At 41.3% G+C, this 16,143-nt stretch overlaps 1 protein-coding gene across 5 annotated transcripts in view; it reads left to right on the top strand.

The window, feature by feature from the left end:
• The window catches only part of PCSK5 (proprotein convertase subtilisin/kexin type 5), a 448,916-nt gene that overhangs the window by 182,783 nt on the left and 249,990 nt on the right, over window positions 1–16,143 (top strand). For all 5 annotated transcript variants that reach the window (XM_058565628.1, XM_058565627.1, XM_058565629.1 and 2 more), the window contains exon 9: window positions 8,903–9,003. In XM_058565628.1, coding sequence (XP_058421611.1) covers window positions 8,903–9,003 — 101 coding nt within the window. The remainder of the gene's footprint in view (window positions 1–8,902; window positions 9,004–16,143) is intronic.

The raw sequence follows: 16,143 nt of genomic DNA, 5'->3' as shown, positions 1-16,143 counted from the left end.
CAGAAATTTATTAGTAATTTTTCTCTATCCAGTTCTTAGATTCTCTTATTTTCCCTGAATCTCCAGATTACCATCAAGTGGAGAGGCAATTTGGTAGCTGTTTCAAGTTACAGTCTGTAGCTTCAGGCAGACACCCAGTGGGTAAGCCACGCTCACGGGGTCTTGGTTTCCTCATCTGTAAAATGGAGGTAAAACCGCACCAACCTCATGGATTTTCTTGAAGATAATAAGATACCGGGTGTAAGGTCCTTACATGGCGCCTGGCCCAACGGAGCCGTTCAGTTAGTGGCCAGTACCACTGTTCCCTAAGTCAGTGCAGCTTCTGCGTCCTGGGAGGTTAAGCTGGTCGTATTTCCAGCTGTTGTTAACAGAGGTTCTTCTTGTACCTTCATTTCTTCCAGTCTATAGAATACTGCGATCTGTTCACCCACCCTATAAAGAAAGGCACTTTGATGGTGAACATGTTAACAGTTGAAACATGAGTGGAGCTGGAACATCAGCCTTTTGTGGTCCAGCTGACCCCTTTTCCTTCTAGATGTCAGAATGACAGATAATCCTACATTGCTCCTGGGACCTTTTCTTCACCAGGCTTTGAACGAGACACCTGTGGTCCTTCAGAGATGCCTGCATCCTGTGAGTGGCGTCCGTGATTGAGTGTTACAGGAATGGCAGTGTCTCCCTTTGTACTGGGGCCCCCCTTCCCACGGCCATTCATTTCCTTTTGTCACTGGCAGCTTTTCCAGAAGCACACAGTTGTCATTCCTCAATTATAGAGCACCTTTGTGATTTGAATTGGGGCAGATGCTGAGGATCCAGGAGACAGGAAAGATCTCCTTTTTGCTTCTGGCAATGCATTTTTGTTAAATAAACTTTACTTGTCCTCAACAGAATGCCTTTTCCTGGTATGCAAGCAGGAAACCTTGCCCTGGGTTTCAAAACATAGCCAGGTCTCCATCTCTTGGTTTCCTGCCACTACGATGAGTACAGTTGTGGACCCTCGTATTCCGTTCATGCTTTAATAGGTTCAGATCAGGGATAGCCTTTTCTCTTCTTACAGCAAATGAAGCATCCAGAATATTGAGATCACTATGGTAAGAAGCTCCTCTGTAAGCTAAGTAGAAATCAGTTGAAATGCCTCGTTATAATAAAGCCATGGTATACATCTTATTCCGTGTCAGACATGTAATACGTTTATAGTTACATTAACATGTCATAAATATGAAGTTTTTTGCCCTTCTGATATCTGCCCAGCACTCGGCTAAGCACATCGAATGCAATATCTCACAGTATCCTCAGAACCCTGTGCAGGAGGATCAGGTGTTGTTCCCACTTTACAGATGAGAAACCAAAAGCTTGAAAGGTTAGGAGAAACACAGCCAGTGAGTGATAGAGCCTGGATTCCAGCCCAAGTCAGGATAGTCCCTGAGCCATCTTGTGATGAGTGTGCTGTCGTGCCCTGACTACTCTTCAGGGTAGCCAGGGACGTGCGGTATGGGGCTGTAGGAAAGAATGGTACTTTTCCTGCCTATCGTGGGCTCTTTTCACAGTGATTAAAAAAAGCGATAGAATATATAGGTGTCCATTGGTTTTCACTACTTGACCCACTTATTTTGAATTTCATGCCATAGGACCTTCTCATGACCCCCTCAGACAATCAGTCCTCTTGCAAAAAACTAAAGCTCTTTGCCAGTCTGAGCTGCTAGTTCCTGTGGCACAGCGTTAGCACGGGGATCCCGGGGTCATGCCTTTGTGTGACCTTAAACCAGGGCTCCCTCCTGTGAGACATGACGTCTGTCAGGGACACTCTTCCCCAGACACCACTTCATTTACGTCTGTTCTCAAATTTCACCTCGGAGAGGATGTTCTTCCTTGCTTCCCCTAAAATAGCCACACTGCGTCCGCTGTGCTCTGTTCTTTGTCCTCTTCAATTTTCTTTTTTTTCTCTTTTTTTTTTTTTTTGTTGAGATAACATTGGTTTATAACATTATATAAATTTCAGGTGTACTTCATTATCTTTTGACATCTATATAGACTACATTGTGTTCATCAAAAGTCTAGTTGCCCTCCGTCACCACGGAAATGTGCCCCTTTACTCGTTTTGCCCTTCCCCCCACCTCCTTCCCCTCTGGTAAACACCAGTCACTTCTCTGTATCCATGTGTTTGTTTTGTTGTTGTTGTTTTACCTTCCACATATGAGTGAAATCATATGATATTTGGCTTTCTCCATCTGATTGTTTCCCTTAGCATAATACTCTCAAGGTCCATCCACGTTGTTGCAAATGGCAAGATTTTGTCTTTTTTATGGCTTAGTATTCCATTATATATATATACCACATCTTCTTTATGCATTCATTCATCAATAGGCACGTAAAAAAAAGCTTCTACATGGCAAAAGAAACCATCAATAAAATGAAAAGACAACCTACCAACTGGGAGAAGATATTTTAAATCATATATGTGATAAGGGGTTAATATACAAAATATATAAAGAACTCATACAACTCAACAACAACAACAAAACAATCTGATTAAAAAATGGGCAGAGGATCCAAATAGATGTTTTTCCAAAGAAGATATACATATGGCCAACAGGCACATGAAAAGATGTTCAACACCACTAATTATTAGGGAAATGAAAATCAATTTTTCTAGTGTCCTTAGAGCTACTTACCATGATGTTATACATTTTCTTATCAACTCCCCGTTTTTCACTCTAGATTGGAACCTACTTGAGGTTGAAGGCTTTGTTTTGTTCCTTCCCAGAGCCTGAGCTTAATAGCTATTTGGGCATAAATGACTATCAGACATTGGGAAGGATGGAAGTTTCTCGAGTTGTTTATGTAGCCAAGGAAGACAGGAAGGTGCTCTGTTTCTTGAAAAACTCCTTCTACTGGTAGGTTGGTGAAAGACAAAGAGTATTTGACAATATGTGCATCGAAAATTGCCAGCAGGAATCCTGCTGCCTGATAAAGCTGTAAGTAGAACCTTTCCTGGTGTCAAAGAGCCTTAAAAATCCCATCTGTAACCCTTCACTCCCTTCTGAAATTTCTCTCATGTTGTGTTTTGGAGATAAAGCTCCTCTCTCTCCCCAACCACTCCCATCATTAAGTTATCTCTTCCTGTTGTGACTAGTTCGGCCTTTGCCCTTTTTTCCTCTAGTAATTTGTCTTAGTGATTGGAATATGGAGGACACGTATTCCTCCTGGGAAGGGTTTTGTGAGCGAAGGTTTAGAGAGTATATGCTCCGTTCAGCCCTCTCCTGATATCATTTTATTTATTTGTGTTCAAAACAAACTTGCTGCCTGGGGTATCTCAGGGTTTGCCTGAACCACCAGTCCCATGTGGGGAATTCTCTTAGTGCTTTTACTGTTCCTGAGCAGCTACACATTTCCTTTTTTGCAAAAACGTCCTGCTCCCTCCCCATGCCCTCCCCCACTACCCAATTCATTATTCACATACAGTCACTAGTCGCACTGGGATGACTCTCTTATCATTGCTCTGTTTCTCCTTTTGATTTGGGAAAGGTCATAATTTTTCGTGAGTGAAAGACTAGCAAATCCAGATGTTTAGTGTGTTTGGAAGTTTATACATATTCTCTTGAGAATGTTAACAAGAGGAAAGGAAAGGTTGTTCCTGAAAAGTTCTGATTTTGATGTGGCCTGAAGGAGCATCGCGTTACCCGCTTGCTGACTTGGGCTGGCTCTCCAGGCAATTCTGCCCTCTGTGCTGGTGGGGGTCTTTGTCCTCATGGATGACTACACTCCGTAACAGCTTTTTCTTTTGCTGCCATTTCACGATTCAGTACTTCACCACTTACCAGCTCTTAGTAGCTGCCTGTCCTTGGGCAAGTTAGACTCTCTGAGCCTCCATTTCCTTAGTTAATAAATAGTGTATCTTCCTTGCACTGCAGGTTTAAATGTAATTTATACACACACATGAGCACGCACACATACACACCTATTGCACATTGCTCACTCGCCGCAAGTTGCTCATGGTGGTAGTTTTGGAAGCAGTCGGCTTGTGGTAGCAACAGGAGCTGTGAGAGGAACAGCTGTACTTTAGCCCCAGGAGTGTAGATCTACACATACACACATAATTTTTACAGGTTGCTTATAAGTTTACATGAGTTTTGTGTGACGAGTAGATCAAGAAGTGACCTTGAAGTCTTTCCTAATAAGTGGGAGAGTTTAAAAAATAGAACAAAGTGAGTGTGAAGGAACCTGATGTTAGCAATTGAACTTAGCAAATAAACACTGTGCCTCTGCTCCGTACCCAGCACACTGAGCCAAACATTCTGGAGATGCAAAAATGATATAAGATGGGGTCCTTCTTAAACCTCACGTTTGCGCTTCACATGTACAGATTCTCGTAGCAGCATGGGAGTGGAATTTGTGTGGACTTGTCAGTTGTGATTGAATTTTACACCAGTCACTGTGACTTCCATAAACACAGAAAGCATTAATTGGCCCTCAGTTTCTTTTTATTTTGCTGTGCTTAATAAATCAGCTCCTCCTTTTTTATTCATTGACACATTTAAGATTTAGTTTCTGCCCTTATCCCCCATAGCTGTGTCTGAAACAGGTTTTTGGGCACATTTCTAATTCAAATCAAAACCAACACCAGAAACAAATTCAACCTAACGAACAGTGAAATCATTTTATGTTTTAAAAATATCTCTTCAGTTGCTCTTTTAACAGATATGAGACAATATGGCACCTTCAAAATAAAACAGATCACAAGATACCAGAGAGACAGAAACTTTTAACTGTGGGGTTGCTATAAAGGCTTGTTCCTTATGGCCAAATTCAGTCTGAGCTGAGAGTCCCTGGAGAATTCCATCAACAGGCTGGAATAAAGGATCCAATCAGTTCAAGTAATGAAATGTGAAATATTAGGAAATAAGAGCTTAGGAGGAGAAAAATGATGCTTCTTCTCAAAGGAAGCCTGACTGGACATGAACAGTACCCAGCCCTTCTCACCAAATAAGGATGGCGTCCCGGACTTTGTGGAGTCCAGAGATCCATCCGCTGTTCCTCCTGAGGCAGGGCAAAAATCTAATTTGCTGATCAGGACAGCTTTGATCTGGCTCAGGGCCTGGTGTCATCTCCTCTTTCCTTCACTCTGATGGACAGATATGGTATTTTCTTGAGCAATCTGAGAAGTTCCGTGAAGAAAAACTCTGTTTCTGATTTGGGTAGTGAATTGAAGGAATTTGGAGCATGAAAGATGTGCCGTCGGGATTGAAACCAAATTCTGAGACATTCCTTAGAATACATTCTAAACTTAAAGTGCTTTATTGTTCTGTTTTCACATGTAGAATCTCTGGACACCCTGCCCCATGATGTGGGCTGACTATTGAATGCAACTTCTCCTTTAAGTTGCACTGTAAGATCTCATATGCATGTGTTGTGATTAATAGGGTTACCCCATGTGGTTCCAGTTTTTGGAACATCATTTTTTTTCAAGATTGCATGCTCCTTGTTGGTCTTTGCCTTTGCTTTCTAAAGATAGAGGTAAAAATTCTCTGTGGCTTCTCTTAATGATGAAAACCCTACCTTAGATCTTTCTGGTAATTTACACCTAAATATCTCCACCACTGACAGTAACTTCCCCTTGAAATGACCCAGCTGGAATTTCCACTTAAAGCAGCATGAGAAGGAGTGAGGATGTTTTTGTTTCTTTTCTCTCCATCACCTTCCTGCTCTGCTTCCTTTGCACCCCTACTCACTAGTACTCAAGATTCATTTAGTTAAAGGGATTGAAAAAAACAATAAAAGCACAATGCTGATTTGGAATTCCACAAGCTTACCTATATTAATAGCATTTAACACTCCACTGGTGTTTGTATATAGAAGTCCTGAGTAGCTTTTTATTTAAGCATACAGTATATATGTATATACCTGGTGACTGTGTATGGGTGGGGCATATTCCTGTTACAAACCTGGCATCATAAAATTTTTATTGTTCATGTTTGAGGTTGGCTGGAGGTGGTTATTTATTAGACTCAAAAATGCTGCACACACTTGGAGTGTTTTTTCTGGATTTGTTTCTGTGCACTGAAAGTGTCTGGTGCAGCTGAAGAATAAGCAAAGTGAGCCAAGTGGGAAAACATCATGAAAAATCTTGAATCCAGGCACAAGTCATTGAAAAAAAATAAAACTTGGCAAAGGCACGTAAGCATGAGGGTGAGGTAAAATGAGAAGAATGCAGGCAAGACCATCTTCAACAACTGCGCATCTGGAGACCCAGAAACAGGCTGCTTCTGGGGTGTTTATGCATTGACTTAGAGACCTGGCCTTTGGAAAATAAGGCTGCAGATTCACTCATAATTTCAAATGAGGTAGAAATACCTTTTTAACGATCCAGCAGTCCCACTTCTGGGTATATATCCAAAAGAATTGAAAACAGGATTTTGAAGAGATATTTGCACATCCATGTTCATTGCAGCATTATTCACAATCACCAAGAGGTGAAAGCAACCCAGATGTCCATTGATGGATGAATGAAGAAAGAAAATGGGGTATATACATCCAGTGGAATATTATGCAGCCTAAAATGAAGGCAATCTTACCATATGCTACAACATAAATGAGCCTTGAGGATGTTATTCTAAGTGAAATAAGCCAGTCACAAAAAAAGAGAGATACTGTGTATTTCCATTTACATGAGGTACCTAGGGTAATCAGACTCACAGAAGCAGGAAGTAACAATCGTGGTTACTAGGGGCTGGAGCGGGGGGGGGGGGGGGGGGGGGGGGGGATGGGGAGTTGTTTGATGGGTAGAGTTTCAGTCATGCAAGATAAAAATGTTCTAAAGATTTATTGTACACCAGAGTGCATATAGTTAACAATAAAAAGTTGTTAAAAGGGTAAATTTGTGTTATGTGTTTTTTACCACAACAACAACAAAAAAAAGAAATACCTTTTTAAAGTCAACAGTTGAAAATCCATGGGGCCACCCAGTGGCGCAAGTGGTTAAGTGCGTGCACTCCGCTGCGGCTGGTTTGGATCCTGGGCAGGCACCAACTCACGACTTGTCAAGCCATGCTGTGGCAGCGGCCCATATAAAGTAGAGGAAGATGGATGTTAGCCCAGGGCCAATCTTCCTCAGCAAAAAGAGGAGCATTGGCAGATGTTAGTTCAGGGCCGAGCTTCCTCACAAAAAAAAAAAAAAAGAAAATCCAGAAAGTTTCTTAACGTAGAAGTGGTTTGGGCTGTATTTACCCAGACATCTTGCATCTAGTGTGGAGGTTTGGAAGATGGCTAGTTAATCCAGTCTGTTAATCAAGAAACCACCTTCCCTGCTTGCCAAACATGCTGTCAGGGCTGCACACCATTCAGTTATTGAGGAACAGAGTGTAAGGCTTGTCTTCTCTCTCCCACCACCATATCTGTGTGGTTCTGTATATTTTTGTTCATTCTCCCACTGTGTGTCAGTACCTATCTGATACGGATAATCTGGTAGCATTAGAGGTGTCAAAAGGAACAAAGAAAAGACAGTGAGAACTGTTGGCCTTGTGTGAAACTAAGCCAGCCGGGATGTTAATCTAGATCCCTAACAGAATAAGAGCCCACTCAGACATTCTCCTGTGACACTGAGGAGACTTCAGGGAGCACGCATTTCTAAGGAGTTATGCAGCACTTTCTTCCTGTGAAGAGCACATTTCTTTCCAAATCCACTAATATTCACACTCCTGTTGAAGGATGCATCTTAGAACCACAGGCCTTTGTTTTCAGCTGCCTCTATCCTTCCATACCTTTCTAATGACCTTTCACTTCTGTTTTCTTACCTGTAAAATGTGGGTAATACACTTGTCTTGATGCCAAAGACAGCTTTCCAGTGTCTTCCGGTAACTGCATTGAGAGCAGCAGCTCATCTCACAAGCCCTGTGCATTCCCAACGGGAGTGCAATCAGCCCCAAGGGGGCAAAGATGGATGCTTGTCAGGGAGGGAGGATTTTAAAAATCTTAGATGTTACAGTGATTTGCAAAATATCACCCCATAGTGTTTGATTTCTCTTGTTAAGGAGAATCTGAATTTAGTTTTTTTTTTCCGTTAGTGAAATGATCGTCATCATGAAACGGGTTGAGAAATACTGCCCTTGCTGATGGGAATGTTATTCAGCCACAGCTGAAGTGAACTGGATTCAATCAAGAGGAAAAATGATCTAGTTCTCACCTTTTGATTAAAAAAAAAGAAATAGATGAACACATGGCTAATCTCCTTCTATAATATAAAAGCATGCACTTAGTGCTGAAATTTCATATCAAGCGCACTGGGTTCAACTTTGTTTTTAGTATCATGTTAAATCTTTCAGGAAGTCTTGTTCATTCAGGCAGCTTTCCTGTGAATTCTAAAAACAAGTCTGTAAGCAAATGTTCCTTGTATGGTAGAGCATGCCTTTTGCTTAAAACCTGCAGCTCTCCCAAGGTAACAGTTGTGGGAGGGCAGAGACCAGACCGTGTGCTTTTATTCCTTATGCTTCAATGCCCGGCTGAGTGTCTGGTTGTTGGTTCGCTGTGTCTGGTTATTAACAATGGCGGGCTGGTGAAAGAGCATTAGTTTTCACTAGAGCTGGAGCTAGGTGAGGCAAGGGAGGTGTCTAGGGTGTAAAATTTAAGGAGACCCTTCCACAACCCTTATGTTTCAAGCCAAAGACTCAGCCTAGTCCTGACCCTGGTTGTAACAGAAGTGAAGTCCAGTTTCCAAACCCTTCCCTTTTCAAAGTTGATTTACACAGCCAATTTTCTGGAAGCGATATGGTCACAGGAGCGTAGGAACAAGGAATTTAAAACAACTGTTTCGACACCCCTCCATTCCACTTATATGAGTAAATTTCTTTCTCTTTGCATGTGACCCACATTGGCCCCAGAGCCCTAAATTTTCGCTTGTGTCTTCTAGATCACTACAGATCTGAGGCAGCGTTGCACGGACAACCACACTGGGACATCGGCCTCAGCACCCATGGCTGCAGGCATCATCGCACTGGCCCTGGAAGCCAAGTAAGCCTTTATCTCCATATGTCTCTCCATTGGTGACCACCCCTCATCTGAAGGACGGTTTAGCCTTTCCCTAGTATATAATCCCTAACACAACAACCCAGATTATAAGCTTCCCAATCCCACCTTTAAAACCTCAAAGATTAGGGCTTTAAAAAGAAATTTTCCTTATATTAAATAAAAAGGCATTTTTTTTTTTTGGGGTTTTTATATCCTTAAAAAATCAAACTGTGTAATTACTTTATTATGGAGTCATAGTGCAAGCATGCCAATTGGCTCCCACACTCTTGCCTTGTTGAGGTTTTTATTCTAGTCTAGGAATGTTCCTGTGAGTCTCAGAGCAATTAGGCCTGCCCACTTTTGGGCCCTTTCCCTGAAGAACAGTGAGGCAACTCAGATTCCATGACAACAGCACTGTCACAGACTCACCCTGTGGGACAGAATATGTCAAGGTCATATGACAGAAGCCCAGGAACAAGAACAACTCACTTACCTTAAATCCTGTTTAGCATAGTCCAATTCTATGTCTAAAAGATCCCTTTGAAAGTCCCCCTTAGGTTATTTGCAATAGATCCCATGTCTTCTTCCTCTAAGCACCAATAGATTTTGTTGTCTTAACAAACATAAATTTGTCTTAACTCTTTGAAATAATTTGTCTTAACTCTTTGAAAACCTAATACAGGTCTATACTCTCTTACCCTCAGTTTCAAAATCCCAAATGCCCAGAGAACTGCAAGTTCTTTTGCAAATTTGACACACAAACTCATTTGATGGCAAAGCTTGCCCTGAACAGATTTGAGGCTACTTACAGTCTATATTTATTGTGAAAATTCATACATTTCACTGCAGAAATATTAATGTATCTGATTATGAGGTGCTGGCTCAAACCCCACTGGAGGTTTGTGTAATATATGCTCGGGACACCATATCTGAAACAATTTTGAATTCCAAACACGTGTGGTCTAAGGTTCTAGAAAAGGGCTTGTGATTCGGCACTCTGAGGCCATCCTACAAGAGGATCGTGACAAAAAGGAACTGAAGTGATGATGTAAGTGTCTTTCCAAAAATAGCCTTGTACCCCTGCCCTGGGGAGCAATGGAAGGATTCTTTCATCTAGTTGTGCCCTCATGCAGAGCAATAGCAAGTGACAGGAAAAGAATGCAAGAATCGTGCCGAGACTCAGGTATTTCCGTAAGAACGGTGGCACCTCACTCTCAGTGCACAGGTGCTTCCCACCATTTGCAGCTACCCCTCTTTCAGGCAGAGCTTGCGTTAAGGTTGTTGGGCCTTAATGTAGTGTGGATACAGCAAACTACTGAGCCATGTAAAGCCTCGGACTGAGACAAGCAGAAGAACAAGGCTCTGGATATGGGCTGTCTCAGTGCGTTTGGGCTGCTATAACAAAATACCTTAAACTGAGTAGCTTATAAACAACAAACACCTATTTCTCACGGTTCTGGGGGCTGGGAAGTCCAAGATCAAGGTGCTGGTAGATTCAGTGTCTGGCCGAGGCCCACTTCCTAGACAGCTCACATGGCAGAAGGAAGGGGCAAGGGAGCTCTCTGGGGTCTCTTATAGGGGCACTAATCCCATTTATGGGGCTCCACCCTCATGACCTAATCACCTCCCACAGGCCCTACCTCCTGATACCATCACACTGGGCATTAGGTTTCAACATATGAATTTTGTTGGGACAGAAACAATCAGACCACAGCAGGTGCCATATCTTTTGGTAGCCTCCTGCCTAAGCATTGACGTTGAAAGATATCCAAGTTCCCATAAATGTTTGTATTTCTTTCGTTTTAACAAGGTTAAATATTAAATCATTTCAACAGATTGTATCTTTTAAGGTGTTAAAAATTGGATTTAGCAAGGAACTGGCACTTATCCTATTAAATTCTCACTTTACAACTTCTCATTGGACAGTTATGACAGCAGAAATCTTGATTAAGTATCTGTGTTTTTAATTTGGTGACTGTAAATTGCATTTTTGAAAAATATATTGTCTTCATTCTGAAACTCTAGATTGTTTCTCTGAAATATTTTCTTGTCCACAAAATACTGAAAGGAAAAAAAAAACAGGAATTCTTCCTGTACCTCCCATTCTGCCTAAAAAGAATAGAATCTCACACTTGGCAAGCAAGTGCCATGACTGAGGCTGTAGGCCCACGTGATGCTCGGTTCCTTGAGATATTACTAGAACACTGATATTTTCAACAATTCTTTTAACCACTATTTAAGCTCAAATGAAAAATCCTTACTTTTATGCCTCAAACAGCCCACTCTGTTGGATAGGGTTGCTTTGGGGCAGAGGAGAACACTGAAAGGCTGCTTCTGTTTTCTTTTCCTTTGCGTTGTGAGCATTTTTTATGATTGATTTTTGCCGAAACTGTGATGGTTGAAAGGAAGGTCACAAGATACACCTTACTTGGAAAATCCACTATATTTTAAGATTTTAAGTAGTAGAGTTTCATCATGGGGCCAAAGTAGATGGTAAACAATATGATAAAATGAGAAAGAAGAAGCCTTTCCTTGTAACTCCATGAGTTTGTCCTACAGGCCAATCTTTGCCTGTAAGTGAAGCTGGAAGTTAGGAGAAAGAGGTCTGAGTATTAAAAGAGTGGGTCAGACACAGATGTTAAACTAGGAGCCATAAGCAGTGGGCCTCCTACATGAGTAAAAAGTATCTAGAACTAAGAAACTGTAGCGAGGTGCTCAGATATTAGTGCACCGAGGATGCAGTTGTTCAACAGCTAAGCCTGACCCTTGCACACGTTCCTCCTCCGTGCCCCCTGCCCCCAGCCCTGGCCGTCTCTTACACAGAACTTCTCAACAACACTTGAACCTTGGTCCTGCAAGGTTCAGCCTTTACTCTCACAAGGTGAAGAGCCTGATCTACAAGGTACTCCCTTGTAAGGAGAGGAGAGGAAGCCACAGCTCGGCAGAATGATGGCCCAGGACACTGCCAGCGCTTCAGGTGTGTACCCCCTGCTCGGTCAGACGAGTAACTGGTTGAGGCTGCGAGCTGGGGCTGCCTGTCCCTGTTTACCTGCATGTCCCAGCTATCCCTGTCCTACAGAGAGAAATGCATCATTTCTCTTAATGTCGCTGGATTACAGTGTTTACTTGGGGAAACTCCCCATCCTAGGCTCCCTGCAGCCTGCTTTCTCTGCGTCCCCAGCTCCTTGCCTGCATCAGCCGATTTGCTGGATCAATAGGACTGTGGGTGCTACTCTGGAGCTGCTTCAGCCCTTGGCCTCTGCCATTCTGATTCTTTTTGCTTCCCAAAAGGGAGCAAGAGCTTTCCCAAAAAAACCTTCTTGGGAAACTAAGAGAAAAGAAAACAAACACAAAACATAGAAACAGATAAGCTGCAAGTGTCCAGATCTCTTATCCGAGCTCAACAAGCCTGGTCATGAGTTAGCGCTGCTGTGACAGCTCACAGGACTCCCAGGCCGTCCTCTTCCTGTGGGTGGGTGTGGAACAACATGTGTTGCGACAGATTCCACTATAACACACCCCCAGATCCTCGGGTGAAAGTGTACACGCCCAAGACTGGAAGGATTCTCAGTTCTGCTAAAAACCTGTCTCCTCTCCTTTTTTTCCTGGGTTTGAGCCTCTTTAAGCCCTACCGCCGCCCCTGACAGTCTAGTCGTGAACTTTGCCTCTCTAGTCAAGTAGGCGACTTCCCCCTGCTCCCAAAGATGTTTCCTGGGTGCAGAAAGCTCTCAATCCTTTATTCTTCTAAGAATCATGAGCAAGTTCAGAATAAAAGAAAATGCTATCATCTTCAAAGAGAAGGGAGAAAACTCTTTTTGTGTTGGGGTACCCTCATCATGTATGTATTGGTTCAGAGGTTTATAATGTTTCAATTATTTGGGTTTTGTGGATTTGGGGATAATTTTCTGGTTTTCCAGCTGAGTGAATAGGGAATAGGTAATCAGTGATTACAAGTGGGCTAATTACCATTTGGGCCACGGCTAGGTAAAATGATGTCTTTTTATGTAGCATAACTCAAAAAGTTCAAATAAAATGAGTGCCCCGGGAGTGAGTTTCTTAAATGAAGAAAGTAGTGAAACATGACTAATAGTCTTAGGTGAGCAGCCGAGGAGAACACCAAGTCATGTTTGTAAGGCGCTTTGCATCTCATGCTAGTGTGTATTACCGGACCCGTGGAAAGAAAAAAATGATGTTTCATATAAAATGGTTTATAAGATAAAGTTGAAATAACTGACATTCATAAAAATATATGTTCAGAATCATAAACTGTGTTTTACTGAAAGTTTTCCTGACCTGAGTCTGAAATATTAGCAAAGAGAAGCTGTTTTAGTGCATTATTTTGTATGTTAAATTATCAGTGTTAGCTCAGGAAATTCAAAATTTAAGTTCACCAAAGAAACCTTTTTGCCGTGAATTGCAAATGGTCTCTCATTGGAAAATTGAACAGTCTATGTTCAGCAATCAAGAGATGTTGCATGGTGAATGGTAAATAAAAGGGACTGAGTTGGGTCGAAACTCTGAAATTATTTAGGAGTTAGAAGGAGGGTATTGACATAAAGAAGCTTCCACAAATCCTTGTTTTAAGTGACCCAGAAAGCTTTTCCTCAAATATCATATCTCAGGAGACACAGGGATGCCTTCCTTGGAGATCACCTAATACATCTAGATCTAAATTTAGAAATAAACAAATTGGGGTGGCAGCTGTTTTTCTGTACTAGAAATACACCTGGTATGTAGTAAACATTAGCTGCCTCTGGTGTGCTATATATATTGCAGACGTGTACACATTTCTAGGTAGGCTCCTCTGCTTTCTTCCTATAACCTATCTCTTCTCTCCTATTTCAATTGTCCTATTACCACTGGTTTCTAGAATATACCATATAGGCTTGTGTAGAACATAGATTATAGAATATATAGAGAGACAGTATAGTTCTAGGGAAGTTAGACAATTTATTATCATACTATGGATATTTTTGTGTGTATTATCTTCCAAATAAGGCTTAAACTTCTTGAGACTAGGTATTGTCCCTTACAGTCTTTATTTGTGTATATAACAAATATCTGTTGCACACTAAAAAAAATTTTTTAAAACATCATGCTAGGAGCTAAGTGATTAGGCAGGGCATAATTCAAATATTTGTAGATGATGTCACTTGCCTTCAAAGGATTTTATATTCTCCTTAAGGAGGCAAATGTACACTAACATGTATACACAAATTATTTTTAAAAACTCAAAGAAATAGTTTTGGGAGAAAGGTTGTGGCGGGTGCAGGACTTGGATGAAAATAGAAATGGTCAGCCTTGATAATCCAAATTGGAACATGTGTGCAATGGCACTTTTATATCTTCCATGACACCTAAACACAATGTTTTGAACAAGGTCAATTCTAAACAAACATTAAATTGATCCATCTAGTCCAAACTTCTTATTTTTTGTACAAGGGAAATGAGGTTAACAGAATTGCTCGATTTTATATATTAATTATTTTTATCTTTCAGTTCCTCCAGTTGATATTGATTAGTGGCTTCTCCCCTGCTGTCTCAACTCATCTCTTACCCAGTTTACTTCTCATTCCTCAGGACTGGGCTTAACCTGGGTGAAATAAGGACGTGGTGTTATTCCCTCCCTTAGCTTCTGAGAGAAGTCCCCCTACCTTTGATCTTTCGTGGAAGGGATACTGTGGGACATGGAAAGGTCAGCGTGTGAAGAATTAAAGACATGTTGAGCCACAGGATGATTCACACCATATGCTGTTGATTTCAAAAAACCATCCTGAAAATTCTTCCTTCAGGAAATTAAACTTACCATCTGCATTTCTTATAAATCTAAAAAGTCCATGTATGTAAATTTTATACATTTCTCATTGATCAACCACTTTATGTCTTACTTCACCTTTTATTATAATCTCTGTTTTACCTATGTATATTCCCAATGCAGGGGAAATATCCAAAATATTTGGGATACAGTTATTGTGAGAAGTGAATACCTAGGACAGGACAGTCTTGAGTTTTTTGCAAGCTGAGTTAAAGTAACTTAATTGAGAGGCTTTAAAGTTCTAGAACTGACCATCTTGAAGGAAGGGCCACATAAGAAGGATTTGATAGACATAAAGAATTCTAAATATTGGGGTCAGCATCTTAGTCTTGATATTTTGTAAACTATTCTTATCTTCTTTGTTTTGTTTTAATTAAGAACACATTTCAGTATAAAATGTTCCATTATAACATCTACCAAGGGCTACATTCAGCTGTATGAAATGTTGCGGTGGGCGGGGGCACAAGTGCATTTGGTTATGGAGGTAAAATAGCAGAGGTCATAGCAACTCTTTCCTTTTAGGAGAGTTTTGTTTATTTCAATTAGAGCTTAGAAAGCACATGCACAAATAGTGAGAATACAGGCATATGTGCCCAGATTCTGTATAATTACAAGGGTAAAGAAGGAGCTATCTCACAGACCCTTCCGTTCACACACTTGTCAAGTTTCTTGTGTCTTGTAATGGTGTAGTTTGGGCTTAGAATTTTGCTGAGATTCCTGGCATGAATGGTTGGGATGTACAGCACGAGGAGGGTGAGAAGAATTAAAATGTAATCAGGGAGGAGAGCTGAAAAGAAGGTTTGTGAGGTAAAAACAGCACACATTTCCACTGGAGGCCGAGCGGACAGGGAAGGGATGTACTGTCCTGCATTATTCCCTATAGTGAAATAATTGTAACCAGACCCACAGAGCAGTTACCACGGGCCTTCTGCCAGGACTGTGCATGAAAATAGCTTTGTTATGTCTGCATACACACAGACAATACACTGTGTCCTCTAGCACTTTTCAAGTTCAAATTATGTAGAAGCCAACTTTCACTGGACTCAGTTTTGTGCCTTAACTAGTGGTTAATTGTTTAAAACCATGCAGCTTCCAAAGGTGTCCTTTATTCCTGGAAAAGCCCTGGTCAACAGCATCATTCACCTTATATTATCTTGAGATTTTCCATCCCCTTCCTGAGATGAGGAAACTAAGAAGCTTGATGGATAGTTGAGTTGCCCAGAGAGTGAACTGAGGAGAGAGAAGTTATTAGGTGATTGTTAACCTGCCTCTTTTGCTTAGCTGTATTTTTAAAGATGGATTATTCACTGAACGTATTTTACTCTTAT

This window comes from Diceros bicornis, chromosome 22 (genome assembly GCF_020826845.1).
Source record: "Diceros bicornis minor isolate mBicDic1 chromosome 22, mDicBic1.mat.cur, whole genome shotgun sequence".
NCBI lineage: Eukaryota > Metazoa > Chordata > Mammalia > Perissodactyla > Rhinocerotidae > Diceros > Diceros bicornis.
Note: the sequence above shows the minus strand (reverse complement) of the source record. Positions and strands in the feature narration are given on the sequence as shown.